General features: G+C 40.2%; 1 protein-coding gene across 1 annotated transcript; it reads right to left on the bottom strand.

Moving 5' to 3' along the window:
- Nucleotides 1-1381: 1381 nt before the first annotated feature.
- On the bottom strand, nucleotides 1382-14601 carry LOC108673301. Its single transcript, XM_018161103.2, has 10 exons — nucleotides 14393-14601; nucleotides 13835-13986; nucleotides 11333-11518; nucleotides 11002-11023; nucleotides 10330-10550; nucleotides 9972-10176; nucleotides 8830-8978; nucleotides 7132-7279; nucleotides 4351-4476; nucleotides 1382-2549 (listed from the first exon to the last, which is right to left on the bottom strand). Exons 1-10 carry the CDS (start codon nucleotides 14578-14580, stop codon nucleotides 2492-2494), a joined length of 1455 nt encoding a protein of 484 aa, XP_018016592.1. The 5' UTR covers nucleotides 14581-14601; the 3' UTR covers nucleotides 1382-2491.
- Between the last annotated feature and the right edge of the window lie 207 nt (nucleotides 14602-14808).

Genomic DNA, 14808 nt, shown 5'->3' with positions numbered 1-14808 from the left:
GTCTGGTTGATTATGTTAACAAATAACCGAACTATAGATGTTGCGGGCAAAAGGTTGTAAGTGAAATAAGGTGGCAGGGCGTGTAATGTAAGGAATATTTCTCTTCCGGGCGGGAGGAAATTTAGGTTCAAGCATTACAGCGAAGAAGTACTATTGGCTTATGCGACCTTTAGCACTTGTAGACGGAAATGGATATCCACTTTGGAGACCAAAAGTTAATTGGTCGTGTGGAATTTTTCACAATTTTCATGAAATAAAGTTATCTTGCATCGCATGCTTTTAATTGTGAAGCGACAACCGTTTCTGTTCATTAAACACGTTTGTACCAAAATTTAGATACGAGTTGATTGTTATGTTGCTAAGATGTGAGTTTTATCTACAAAACAAATATCGAGATACAATTCAAATTATGAGAATAATTATAGTTCATTACTTTAATGTTCCTTGGGAGCCTGCCAACGAGCTAACTCAATTTGCCCCTCCTTGGAAGGGAACCACGCTTGCGGTAGTCAGTATGGCAACAGGTAAACGCTGCTGTCTCCGCGGAACACGGCGCATACAGAGAGATGAATTTTACGCCCTTAAGTTTGTATTAACAGCTTTTATTTCTTGAGAGTAAATTTGCATGTTGTGGTGCACAGTTACGAGTCAGAACGGACTATCTAGTAATCTCGGCCGGGAAATGGTCGCTGTATTTCCGGTAGAAATGTCACTGCTGTTATCATATGGATGATATGGGAATAACACTAAAATAATAATATTTTAGGTGGGTAGTAACAATATAATATTATAACAACGCCAGTTAAAATATATCAAACGTAGATTCGATTGACATTATCCAAGCGACGGGACGCGAGAAAAGGAGCCCTTGGTGACAGGAGCCCAGCGATGAACGCGAGGGCTCTGGAGGGGCGCCATGTTGACCTTTTCGCGCCGCATCAAGCGCCTCGCTCGCGAGCTCAAAGCTTGCGACAGCGAGGAGAGTGGTTCGCCATTTTGTGGCTAACTTAAGTACTTTAGTAATACAATATGTTGAGTTAAAATATACCCATCCCAATATCAAAATTACCATTATTAATACATATTCCTCATTCTGCTCGCCGGCGCTCGCAGGCCATCACTATAGCTGCACTCAACCCACTCACCCGCCTGCATAACGAGGCAAATGACTTACGTACGAACCAAACACAAAGTATGAATCGCTGCTAAGACCATTGAGCAACTTGTTAGCAGTAATAAATAAAATGACAATCCATATTTCTAGCCTTGAGTAGATCAGTACCTTGCAATCAAGATTATCTTCATCACCATCGATATCATCGACATACATGACATAGTCACTACCATCAGGATATAAAAAACTATCCAAACAAAGCAATTGTATTCTAAAATTATCGGTACATTCAAAAGAAGCATAAAATGAACGTTATATACAAAACACACTGCTCGAAATACATCAAAAACATTTGATGTATTTTACAAAAGCAAGACTTTGGTACAACTCTTCTACGATGAGGATATTAGAACTTTGTTTAGACTCAACTGCTATGGAGCTGATAGAAACGAAAAAGGAAAAAAAATCCTCACGGCCAAGACGACAGCATCGCATGATCTGGGAACGTCAACGAAAAATTCTCATTAAGAGAGTTCACACTTAATTAACCAGCGTATGTATTTTAGAACATTCACTGGCGTTTTAAATATCAATTAATATATTTTTATATGTAAAAAAATATAATAAATATCTTAAATTAAATTCTTAATATCACCATGTCAGTTGAATGTGCGAAACCAGCATTACAAATTCAATTCTACAATTGAAAACTTCCAGCTAATGATGATTAAAAGTTTCTCTTTTATATCGTCACACTAAACCTAGGGACGAAGCAAACTAATTACCAGATTCGAGATACACAAAAAAATTAAGCACGAGAATCACCTTGCTCAATTTCCGGCAGCAAAGTTTTTGGCCGAGCGCAATTTTTCGTCCCCTCTTGTTAGTTAATTTGTCTCATATCTGGTCACCTCATCCAATTCTTCTTTTCCTTCATTCAAATTCAAATGAGCGCTAAAAACAATCTAGGCTCACACAAAGAACCAGTTACACTTGAAGGTTAGCCCAATGCAAGGACAACATAAATAGTAACACCGTTCTCTGAATGCTTGTATATCCTCACATCTTTTAAAATGTTATTTCGTGTAGGAAATTTTCTGATTTTAGGTAACAGTTGAAAAACTCCAAATAATAATGTAATAACGCAATTCGTTGTATTCAAGATCAGAATATTTGTTACTTGTTACCTCGCGCCTCACAAAGTTCACTCACGTACCTTGACCTCTTCCATTCTAAGCAAAAGACGAACGAACAATAATTGTGACTACATGGCCGTGTGGTCAACATTTTCTTTCATTAATAACCGAGAACTGTCCCAGCATGGCAGGCATCCTTGAGCCCCAACTACTTCGCACACTCCCGTTCATTGGGTGTAAGTCATGGTGAGAAGGTTGCGGGAGGATCTTCGCAGAGGCGGAGTCGTCTTTTGTGTGCCCTGTAGACAGAAAATGCAAGCCATTTGAGCAATTTCGATACCCGCAAGACACAAACGAAAAACAGTACATCCTTCGTACAGTCTGATTCCCTACCCCACCGCGCCCTTTAGTCAGATTACTCACCCTCCTAAAAAGCGTCGCTGCAAATACCTCACACAGCTTCGTAACATTCTTGTGGAAGCCTGTCCGAGTCCCAAAATGCTTACACTAAAGCCTCTCTGAATAAAAACGTCTCCTTCCAAAGCTCAATCTATCTAGTGCAATCCAAATCCAAAGCGTCAACTCCAAAATATTTCTGCCTAAGACCTCAAAGGATAAACTTTACATATCACTGCCTTAGTTATCCCCACCCAAACCCAATCAAAACTACATTATCTTGTACCAAAGTTTTCTATCGCTCACATTGACTGCACTTAAATCGAGCTTTGTCTGATAAAGAACCTTTCTCCCAAAGAAGCTTTCTTCCCTATAAAAAATTCGAGGTTTCTCAGCGCCATATCTCTCGAAAAAGCTCTGTTGGCTACACAGCGGCTTGTACGTTACCACCCTGGGAACCACTCTCCTGGAAACATCAATAGACTTCAGTTCAATTGTGTAGAGATAAACTTACCCACCGAATGGCCGTCCTACTATTGATCAGTGATTACGCTAGGAAATCAAATTCTACAACGGTTTTCAACATCCAGCTTCTGTAGTCTCGAGTGACTCGCAGTTCCTACGTCGCTCCTGATCATCTCTGATATTTTTAAATCTGATAAATATTTGCTACACGGAAAAGGGTAGTATGTGAATAGAGGGAGCTTGCATCATCCTCCCCTATCGACATACCACTGAAAAGTGGAAGTTGTGCGAATAATGAATTCATATTAAGTCTCGCACTCTTATTCCCCGCCGCCTTATTCTCATCAGACCCAATCTCAACTTCTCAACCAATTGGGAAGCCAGTTATACATTTTTTTCATTTCCATCTGTTACTTTATTTTCTTTCTCCTATTTCTGGCCACTTTGTTTTACGTGATGGTCGGATCAATGAACGCACTTGCGCACTTGCTTAGGTGCTAAATTCTGTATGTTTTTATGAAAGACAATCAAATCGCTTAATACAGTAAATATGGAATCTTCGTGTAGAAGTAATGGCCTAAAATTTCCTGCAAATATGTATACTTTTGAGAGTTTGGTGATGTCGACAATTGGTGATTGTCTAAAATGTTAAGAAGTATGGAATAATTTAAAATTCTAAGAGTAAATGAAATGAATCAGAATGAATGCCCTGGATTATGAGTGGCTAATTTGATATTTAAGTAAATTTAAGTACGTACCTGCCCACGATAAAAATATCCTGAAACCAAATGAAAAAAGAATGCGTTCAATGGACATTAAAATGGTAAATTTTAGAGAAAATACTTGTAGGGTTACCCGTTCTTCAACGCATAAAATTAGTCATCGGAATTATACGAGATTCAACGGCAGGCAAAATGAGTGTGACATCGTTGTCCCATCGTTATCTTTGAAAGATATGTCCACAACCTGAAATTTGTTTCCAAGAGTATAGTTCTAGGCTGGTGAGACTTCCATCCCACCTTTGAATAAAACCTTATAAACTCTGAAAAAACTGAACTCCTACATATAATGCCAGAATTTTCCAAACTTTGGTAAATCACCCCTTAGGATTACTTGTCCACTTTCGAGGGTAATGTAGTGGTAAAACAAAGAGTAAAATATTTAAATCCGTCATATGATCAATTTCAATGATAACATGGAATGGGTGATAAGATAAGTTGGGCATTCCTCCATCCATACCCGTGGGGCTCGGTGCGAGTGGCGCCTGCATCGTTCGTCCTGATGTTCCTCTCGTGTAGCAGCATCAGCAACAGTCGCTCCTCCTCCTCGCTTAGCGCAGACTGGAGCAGTTCAATTCCCAAAAACCTATGATAAGAAATAAAATGAATGCTAATAAAATGATACTAGAACAACATACCAAATGCCGAAAAGGAATGAAAATCAAAAACTCTCTGTGGCGAAAAATGTAATTAGGGAATGTCGGATATTTTTAAACCCGCAAAATGCAGCCGGAAAGAAAAATTAAGATTTGTGTAAATCTTATCGAACATGAAATGAATTTAGAACACTCGAATCAAAACCCTTAGAACGTAACCTCACCCGTGGCAGCAGGACGTATAGGCTCCATTTATCATACTGGAGGGACACAGTCCCTTGGCACGAAAGATACAAGGATGACGAATAGCCTAGAAAAGTGTAAGGGTGATGGTCTAAAATGGAAGTATGGAACGATTGGAAACTCTGAGAGTAAAAAAATTAATCTGAATGATTACCCTGAATTTTGTGTGAGCAATTTTATATATGGGATTGCAACCGGATTCGAGGATAAATTCGCAGCCAAGAACAGGAATGCTCACAGAAGAACAGGAGTCACGTTTGAAATTTAGAGTATCGAACAGACTTCGCTCCGGTTACAAAAACAGGCTATCTTTACTGTGCCAACTAATCATGACAGTCAAGATTAAGGTTCAACAACTGGTTAATGAACCATACGTTCCAGGAAAGATGTGTCCGTATACTACTCATCTTCAGTCATGATAGGAGAGCGGCCAAAAGTCGGTCGCATAGATTAGGAAAAAAATAAAACAATTTCACATCATTAACATGGCTAACTTGCTTCGGACATGAATACAACAATATTGTCAATATCCCTTTATCAATTGCATTTGGCCTTTGAGACTGGTCTACTATATTTAAGTACCTTTTAGTTACAATACATTAAAAAACGTTGGCGCACAGTTTTTCAATCAAATTTATTTAGGACACATTTCGTTCGTTTGACAGCTCATAAAGCATCTTATAATTTATGGTGCGGAGAGCTTAAGAATTTATCGCGATGTTTGCCACTTCTTCAGGTAAATTTTTCGGGATAATCCTGCCGGAGGGCCTCGTCAAGGTCCGTCACATATTGGTTCAGAGTTTCATGCCTGCTCATCTTCAGTGCCTTGAATTACGATAACTTTGAATTTCCAAGCTCGGCGGGCTGCTCATATTTTTCATAAAATGTAGAACTGTCAGATGACGAATGACCTGCAGGTATACCTTATCCGATACCAGGCTCATTATCGATGGCAGGAACGGGTAATACTTTCCATGGGTTTGGGTTTCATTAGTCTCATTTAGAACTTTCGAGGCCGCTGCTTCGCTAGAAGGTAACTCTTATAATGAAGAACTCGCAGGCTAGAGCGTGGGTTAGTATAGGTTTACATAAATGTGTCACCGTCTCCCGGTCCGGGAACTACTGCTGCCGCAACATCTTTTTCTTATGAAAAATTACCATAAATATCATATACATGTTGTTCCGGGCCATTAGACGAAAGCTTCCCAACATTTGTATAAAGAAGCGCTTTTTCAGAATGACTGGCGCAGCAGCAAGCCTTCATCAGAAATAGCGAAATTCAATGTATTTAGCACATGAACTCTGCGGTATTAACGCTGGTAGATACAATTAGCCACAAAGGACAATCAGATTGAATATGACATCTAGCAGAGCAATTTGTCCATGATTTTCTATTAGATTAAATGAACATCATAATACACTGTCTCTTCATTAAAAAAAATTCTTTTTGACGGAGAAGTGTAAAATGACGAAATCTGAGTTGCGGCATCTGTAGCTATACTATGGTTGCGCACTTAACTCCAGACAATGCTTAAAGCAGCAAGTCTCTAATCATGTCTCCAGGCTACACATTGCAAGGTTGATATAGACATTCTGGCACTAATTGTAAATACGGAGAAAGCTTCTACAGTTTATATAACCTTTAGCGCTTACTGAAATTCATAAAGTATTAAACAACAGAAATCTACTTGTCCATCGAATACATGCCGCGACAGGCAGACCAAATACGCAGCGGGACGAATGCACTACCTTAACTGCGCTACCTTAAACAATTGAAAGTCTCTGCCAGCGGGCTCAAACGTACGTGGATGGCAATGAACATATTACAAACTTGGTTGGTGGTTGACAGTAAACAAATTACAAACCTGCAACGGACTCAAAATATATTTCATATAGGAAATGGTAATAAAAACCCGATACAGTGATGGTATGCTACGGTATAGGTGGAGAAATGGCGAACAGTCTTAACACCTTGGCAATGATAACAGTTCAGAGTTGAGCCCCGATAATGATTAAGAAACCAGACGTCCAAAGAAATTCATGTGCGAAACTTTGTATCATCGGTCATGTTCGAAGAAGTGCGGCGGCTAATATCTAATATAGCGCGGCCAAAAGTTGGCTCGCTACTCTGTGAGTTGCACTGGCAGAAAAGACAATCAAATAACGGTCTTCCCCAAGACCGGCTTTCTGCTGATATTGTTGGTATCCGCTGCATTCCTCCACCAAGCATTTTCGCAACAACTTCATCCTTAGAAGTGGTAATTGTCAGAATAATTTAAAGTTTTTTCACATGAACACTGACTATGAAAACTTTCATTCCAACCGCATATACGTATAATATAAAATTTGTCAATATTAATGTTCGTGTATATTTAATAATGAATTTTAATTTTGTTACTAACTTCTTGCATCTTGGTGAGTAAACCAGCACCGTCTTGGCCACGTCCTCCCAGGTGCCAGCACCGGGGCTGAGAACCTGCAGCACAGGAAGAGGCAGCGCAGGTAGAGGCGCTGCTGCAACAGCCGTGTGAAGTACGGGCGTGCAAACGCCTGTTGGGAATACGGAATTAAATTACTTTATCAATCTATATTTCACAACATGTGTGCACTGTGAGCGAGGGAAATAAACTGAACTCTGCCTTATTCTATCATGTTCGTATGTCCATAGTGAGGAGAAACTAAACTAGAAATGCATCGTAAGGCTGGTCTAGACGCTATGCTTTGAACAACCTAGTGTCTGCACAGTACAACACTTCGCAGATAGAAAGTTGCCTGCGTAGTTTTGAGCCCATCGAGAAGACGGTACAGTTGCAGCGATAACGGAGATAGAAAGCATAGATCTCCTTGAACTTGTGGAGAAATCGGCGCATGTCAACGGTGGCACAGTTTCCGACTTATCTGCAGGTATTACTTTTTAAGCGATTTTAAAATTGCTTCATCGATTTTGGAAATTATTTCCTTAACAATTGTTTTGGTATAATTATTGTGTATTCTTGGTATAATTATTGTGTATTCTTGTGTAAAACTGCTGTCATTGCCAGAAGTCTTAAAATTGCGGTTAGCCTTTTATGTGGTGATGTTGCGGTTCTCATACGGAATTTTCTTTGATAATATGCGGTGTTACTTATTCAATAAATAAGTATAAGCGTCTTTTTCCGTTCTCAAGTAGTCACGCCAATCATTAGGTTCATCACGTAAATCACGCAGTAATCTAGTATGGATAAAGTGCAGCCTTTTGAGGAGCCATTCCTGCGACCGCCTTGAATGCTGGGTACTTGAATATCACACAAAACTGTGCAAAATATACAGATAAATCTGCACTGTGTGGACACTCTAAAAATGCAAACTTTTAATTCCGTCTTGAGAATGCGCAGGTCAAATTGTAACGCTTGGACCGCCCTTTACACTTAAGAGCATGCAAGGAAAAGTAGCGGAAAATGAAATGAAATTCATTGTCCTATAGATACGGTCACACTTTTTCCTTTTAACTATGACGTAAATAAACTGCAATGACAAGAGGTAAAGCATAATTTCGTACTTCCTTTTATCACTGGCAGGTAAATTTTTCGTAACGTCGATCTTCAGCAAATAAAACCAATGAAAATCATGTACAAATATCGGTTAAATCTCTTGTTGCTATATTTAAAATTACTTCAGGTAAAGTTATTTAGACTAGAAGAATATACTTTAGTGCTCTGGTGCTCAACTGGTTTAATAGCAAAATTATTTTCCCGCAGTATAGAGCAGCGCGAGTCATGAAGCCATTCATACAACAGGAGCTAGTCTGGCATTTTAGACATGATACGACAGGATCTTATCTTCCCCCAATAGAGGGACTGCAATGAGCAAATGGCATCAATGCGGTGACGAATCGAATATTATGAAGAGAAAAAAACTGGAATGCGAAGCATAAATGGTAAGAAGCAGAAGGAGCAGCGAGTTATTTAGGTTTTTTTAAATCTAAAGGCGTTGCGAACAATGCCATCTTAGAATCCATTTGTGATGAACTCATGATTATAATATTTATTTGAATTCCAGGCTGTTCTACAACACATCAATACATGTGATGTGTGCTGGTTTCTAACACTGAGAATACTGACGCAGTTCAGCGTATTTCCCGTGCAGTGCGCTGAGGTTGAGCGGCGCCTCGACCCTGATGTGTATGGACGCTGACGCCGCGGCCGCTGAAGCTAGCGCCGCGATGCCTGCCTCCGTCCTGATGTGCCCCTGGAAACTTTTGATCTTGGAACTGCAGGAAGTTGAGAATGTATGAGAGTTGGAAGTAAATGAGTAGGAATTATCTAAGGTCTAATTAAAGATAGAATGGGGGCGGCACATTCAAGAATTTAACGTAGAATAGGGAAATAGTAAAATGTTTCTGGTTAAAACATACAGCTACTGAATAATTCTGAGCTCTAAGTGTTATAGCGGGAATAGTTCTAGGAGTTTCATTACAATTGCATTTTTTACGAGAAAGAACTTTCTTTTTATATGAGTCAGTAAACGATTTCATGATATTTCGCGGAGGAATTTGTTTCACAAGTTCTTGCCCTCGATGTATTGCAGCAATTTGGAAGGAGAATATGTTGAATGTAAAATATTTACAGGCAACCCCTGCCTCAGTTACTTCTCGATTCCTGATGATCTTCGAACACTTCTTTTTGTATAAGGTAATATTAGAATGTTAATTTTCTTACTCTGAAATCTGAGAATACCCATTTTAATTTCCATGAAACGAAGAACCACTCATACCCTGTTTCGATATCTGAAAGAGATAGTACAGTATTTTATATAAATATTAAATGATACTTTTCAAATCGCTAGTTTAGCTTTCACTTCTTGGATTGAAAATGCAATTTATTAAACATTTTTAAATCAACCCTCGTTTAGTTGGCCTCGTAATCAATTTTCAGAGACAGATAATATCCAATACGATTTGTATTGAGGATACGCGCACGAATCAAACTTATTTTCAAGTACCTTCTCTAAACACACTAACATGTTTTGTAAAATAATATATAAATAAGGAAAAGTGACTTGTTGCGTGTCATGCCAAGGCTCTTTACAAAATCAGATACGGAAAATATTTTCAGCATATATCGAATGACTCGAATCGAATGCTAGTAAAAGCTCGAACGATATTTAGAGATATCACAGGCTAGTAACTTGAACACCGACCTCTCAAAGCTGTAATCGTTTCGAGAATGCAGCCAGAGAAAATAATTGTAAACATATGATTCACCTGCTGCAGATTAGAGGCTGCAGTACGTCATCACATGGTGTAAAATCAGGTCTCTTGTCCAGAATTTTCAGATGGATTCTTCCAGTATGATGCTTTAAAACCTGTTTCCAAGCTGGGCTTCTCAAAGCTTCTAACGAAGCCTTCACCTTGACGAGCGTGTCTTGCGCGTAAGGCAGCATCAGTGCAACCGCTTCCAGGTCCCGCCCTGCAAAAGACAACAAAAGAAAAAGCAAATAATGAATGAATCGAACATATGAACGCGCATGAACTCCCAGCATAATCACCTATTCAGCAAATCACCTGCATGTTTTGCATACAAAAAAATACACTTCAGGGTCAATGGACGCATGACACTCACTGCTCTGGATAACGAACTGCTCGTCTTCCTTCCGAGTTATTCGAGCAGCGAACTCAGCGAGCGCGGGCTCGTGAGGACGGCTCAGCAGCACCTCCCACCAGTGCCGCGCAGAGGCGCCCGCTTCTTCCATTGCCCTCCTCAGCTCCGGCCACTGGGCCTCGAAGTCCCCGGTGTCCCGGGACTGTAGCTGAGCGATGACTTGCTGCACGGCACTCGCAGTCCTGGGAATAAAGTTGTCTGGATACTCACTCGAATTGGAGAGGCTTAATTCATAATGTGTTTATTGTGTCAAAAAGTACAGTTAAAGTTTCAAAGTCATGCAAAATATTTTTATAAAAATATTACGCGAACATACAGGTGGTCTGTAAATAAAACTTTGGACTGAATTAACCCGAATGAACGACACGCATCTTCTATGATCTCTTGGCAGAAATTTTGAGAATCTTGAATCAAGGAAGTTATTTGACTCACCTGAATTTAACCGATACATTTTTTTAATTTGACCTGAAGTCTAATACACTCAGAAAACTCATCTCGTGGAAACCCAACACTTAGCAAGAAGAGTCAAGATCACACCTCACTCACCCGAAAAAAACTGCCACAAGATACTGCTGTCACACTTACCAGAAAAAGTCAGGCAGGTCGTCTGCTACAAGATCGCACCACACTTACCAGAAAAAGTCAGGCAGGTCGTCTGCCACAAGATCACATCACACTTACCAGAAATGTCAGGCAGATCGTCTGCCACAAGATCACACCACACTTACCAGAAAAAGTCAGGCGGGTCGTCTGCCACAAGATCACACAACACTTACCAGAAAAAGCCAGGACGGTCGTCTACCACAAAATCACACCACACTTACCAGAAAAAGTCAGGTAGGTCGTGTGCCACAAGATCACACCACACTTACCAGAAAAATCCAGGTAGGTCGTCTGCCACAAGATCACACCACACTTACCAGAAAAAGTCAGGCGGGTCCTCTGCCACAAGATCACACCACACTTTCGCGGCTGCCGGGCTTGGCGTCAAGTACCCAGAGTTGCGGCGGAGGATAGGCAGGCAGACGCCCCTCAGCAGCATCGGGCTCACGTGTCTCGAACCCATCGTCTTGTTTCTCTGGACACGGCGAGGACCGAGTTGACAGGAGCACGGAAGCCCAAGAATCTTCCAGTGGACGGATTTTTGCTACTGCGAATGAACAAACACCAAACTCATGTTAATGAGCTGCAGAAGAAATTGCATAACGTTGTAACAAGCCTAAAATTTGGCATTACGTCCATGCAACTCGCTCAGAACTTACGTGATCTCACCTAATATTTTTTAAGATTCAGTATAGGATGTTGGCGAAATAAGTTCAGAGGCATACCTGCACACACCTCAGCTTCCGCACTTGCAAAGAATCCCAGTTAATAATTTCTGTTAAATTCGATACCATTATTAGCCTGCAGTGTCAAAATGACGCTTTTGCATCTGTTGCATATATATTCGGAGCTACAGATGCAGTACCACTGTGCGGCTGGCTGCAAACATGTACACTACATTTTGACCTGGAAATATTTCACTGCCCTGTTGCTGTGAAATTCCTGTGGCAACAATCGACATGTTGCCGAATCCCATCTGTCTCATAAACAACCTCAACATACATGGTGGCAGTGCGAGCTAGTCGGTTAACAGCGTGACCACTTAGACGGAGCCTGGCGATAGTCGGGTTCGTTCTTTGTAGTTTATTAGAAGGAACAAGAATTTGAATATTACTTTTTATAATTTGTAGCAATTATTTTAGAGTCTAACGTATCCCAAATGAGAGTCTAACGATACCACTTGTGTAAGAGGTTGCTTTCTGTGCACCTCTTATTTGAATAGTAATTAAATAAGACCTGTGGGTTGGTCCAGTGTAGCGTGATCCGAGGATATTGAGGATTTGTATTTAAAAATATTATTATTCAGGATTGAAGTTCGGCTTACAGTTTAGGATGATCTAAGTTTATAAGTTGGAGCTTTAACATTGATGTCTTCGGCGTCCAATTGAAATACGGATATGTCTAGAGTATATCTTTTACTCTGATGTTAATTTAGGGTTACTGTCATGATTGATATGGGCAGGAGCAGGGGTATACCGACATCAGTCCTCACACACGACTGAAATTATTCGCTCGAGACAGAGTTTATATAGCTTCGCCATTTGACGTCGCAAGGGCGTGACTTGATAAACAGGGAAGGCGAACATGGATATTTTTATGAACATGTTGCAATGAAGGAGATTATCTTTCAACAAGGGAGATATAAATGTGGAAATATTCAGGGACGAATGATATTAACATTGTCACCTTGCACTTGGTATCTATTAATCAATTTGCGAATTTTTAAAATAGTTATATTGAAGTTGTTTTATGTGTAATTCATCTTTGTCTGAAGACGTCCTTTAATTCGATCGAACGGTTCCCGTTGGAGCAAGACTCCCCAGTCAAAAATCCTGGGTGTTTCGCCTACGATCACACTTGGGTAAACGGTTGCAAACACCAGTGGTGAGAAACAGGTTGAAGACAGCGGCGAGCAGGGAGATGTGTGATCACCCAATAGAGATTAAATAAAGATCAAGGTCTCGATGTTAATATTTATATTGAAATGACTGTCATAATTGCCTGCATTGAAAGGGCAATTTAGACAGGAATATTTCAGGAATATATCTTTCCTGTACTCAAGTTTTTTCGCGGTAAATAGACTAAATTTGTAGTATGATAGACAATGAACAGAAGAATTTTATGTTTTAAATTACTAATTGCTTTGTGTTTCAATCTACCATTTTCCCTAAGCGGTTAGTAATATAAATAATCGATTTTATAATATAAATAAAATTATTTTGGATGAAAGTCACCGAAATTCTGCAACTACTGAATTTTATAAGCCTAGTGAATTAGAGCAGCAACTCATCTCAAATAAGTCCTGGCATGGGTTCGCAGCTCGATCGCCGACTTCCAGGATAGTTCAACCGGAGAGTTTGAGCAGTTCGTGGCGTCTCGTGATTAATTCTTGACGATGTAATTTTTATAATCAATGCAATGTTTTACACCGATATGGAACTATACAAATGTACAGTAAAATCATTGTTTGGGCAGAAGCGTTGCAAAGTTTTATGCACATATTGATATTCCTTCTATTCAAGGGCATTAGGAAGCGCTTGAACAACAATTGAATTTAATAAATGTTAAAACATTATTCTTGCTGCTGCCAAAACAGGACTGAACAGGCCAACGACAGAAGCATGATTACCAAGCCAAGTCTGCTCAATGCTCATGCATGGCTCCTGCAGTCAATTCTCAGCCTGGCTATTGGGATAGATTCAACACGATTCGGGCCCTAATAACTCAACCCTAAGCGCAAACCTCACTACCACCCACCTTACTAGTACCCACCTAGAGCTAAAAGGTATCCCTGTAACCATTAAAGTTCCTTCAAGTGAACGGCAGAGTATCGATCACATGCTCAAATAATGTCAGCACCTACCCAAACTCTTATATTTGCCCTGTAGAGCGTTCAAGTTGAGGGGGGCAGAGAGTGAGATGGAAAGTTCAGTAGTGGCCGCCGTGGACACTGAAGCCACAGCGGAGACGCTAGCAGCACTGCTGATACTGCCCACCAACTCGGTAAGCAGACACCTGCGCGTAACAAGCGTCATTTTCAGAAACTAACAACACCACGTGTCACTGTAGGTAAAGAAGCTAGTACATGTATGGGTGAATGTCAGTACGGAAATGACCTATAAATTAATTATAGTAACTAGAACCATACTTAGCAATGAAAGCATAGTAACTGGCACTAAATATATGATTACTAACTGCAGAATGTTCTTGCAAGCGCTTTTATATGAACCAATACCTAAGGGCTGGATCAAGTTGGTTTAAAAATTGGCTAGTTTTACTCATTAGGAGATCTGTTCATTGATAAATAAACATCGTCAATGAAATTAATGTCTATTGTCCTGGTAACTAGATTTCTTGTTAGTAGACTATTATTTACGTGCTCATGAATCAATTAAATTCTTAAAAGAGAAGCGTCACTGGCCTGGAACCGTTTAGGCACTCAAGCAGATCTTCACATGGTGCTCGTGACGCCACGGAACTCTCCTCGAGGTGCAGCTCAAGTTGTCCTCGGTAGAGACTTGTCAATCCAGACCAGCTAGAGTCAGCAGCGGCCAGCTCAGCAGGCGACAATTTGATGTTGATGAGACGAGGTTGCTCTTGGGGCAACATTAGTGATACTGCTACCAAACTGCGAACTGCAGACAGAGAGATCATTGACGCCTTTGGCGATGTGATTTGAGATTTGAATTATATTGGTGAAAAAATGAAGGAGAGACCTGAACTCCATTCTTGTTTGCTATAGAACTTCTCACTTCTGGAATGCAGCATTTAAAACTAAGATCCGCAGTAATCTTAACAACGGTCTCCTACCGAGCAAAATGTCGCAAATGATCAACT

This window comes from Hyalella azteca, unplaced genomic scaffold, assembly GCF_000764305.2.
Source record: "Hyalella azteca isolate HAZT.00-mixed unplaced genomic scaffold, Hazt_2.0.2 contig10418, whole genome shotgun sequence".
In the NCBI taxonomy this organism is placed as follows: domain Eukaryota; kingdom Metazoa; phylum Arthropoda; class Malacostraca; order Amphipoda; family Hyalellidae; genus Hyalella; species Hyalella azteca.
This window is presented reverse-complemented; position numbering and strand designations above follow the sequence as displayed.

Excerpts from the sequence above, each read along its gene's own strand:
- LOC108673301 (XM_018161103.2), bottom strand. The coding sequence starts at position 14,580 with ATGTTGCCCCAAGAGCAACCTCGTCTCATCAACATCAAATTGTCGCCT. Across the intron at positions 10,551-11,001 it reads GACCTGCCTGACTTTTTCTG|GACTGCGAGTGCCGTGCAGC; the intron begins GTAAGTGTGGTG and ends CTTTATTCCCAG. Across the intron at positions 8,979-9,971 it reads CAGCCTCTAATCTGCAGCAG|TTCCAAGATCAAAAGTTTCC; the intron begins GTGAATCATATG and ends AACTTCCTGCAG.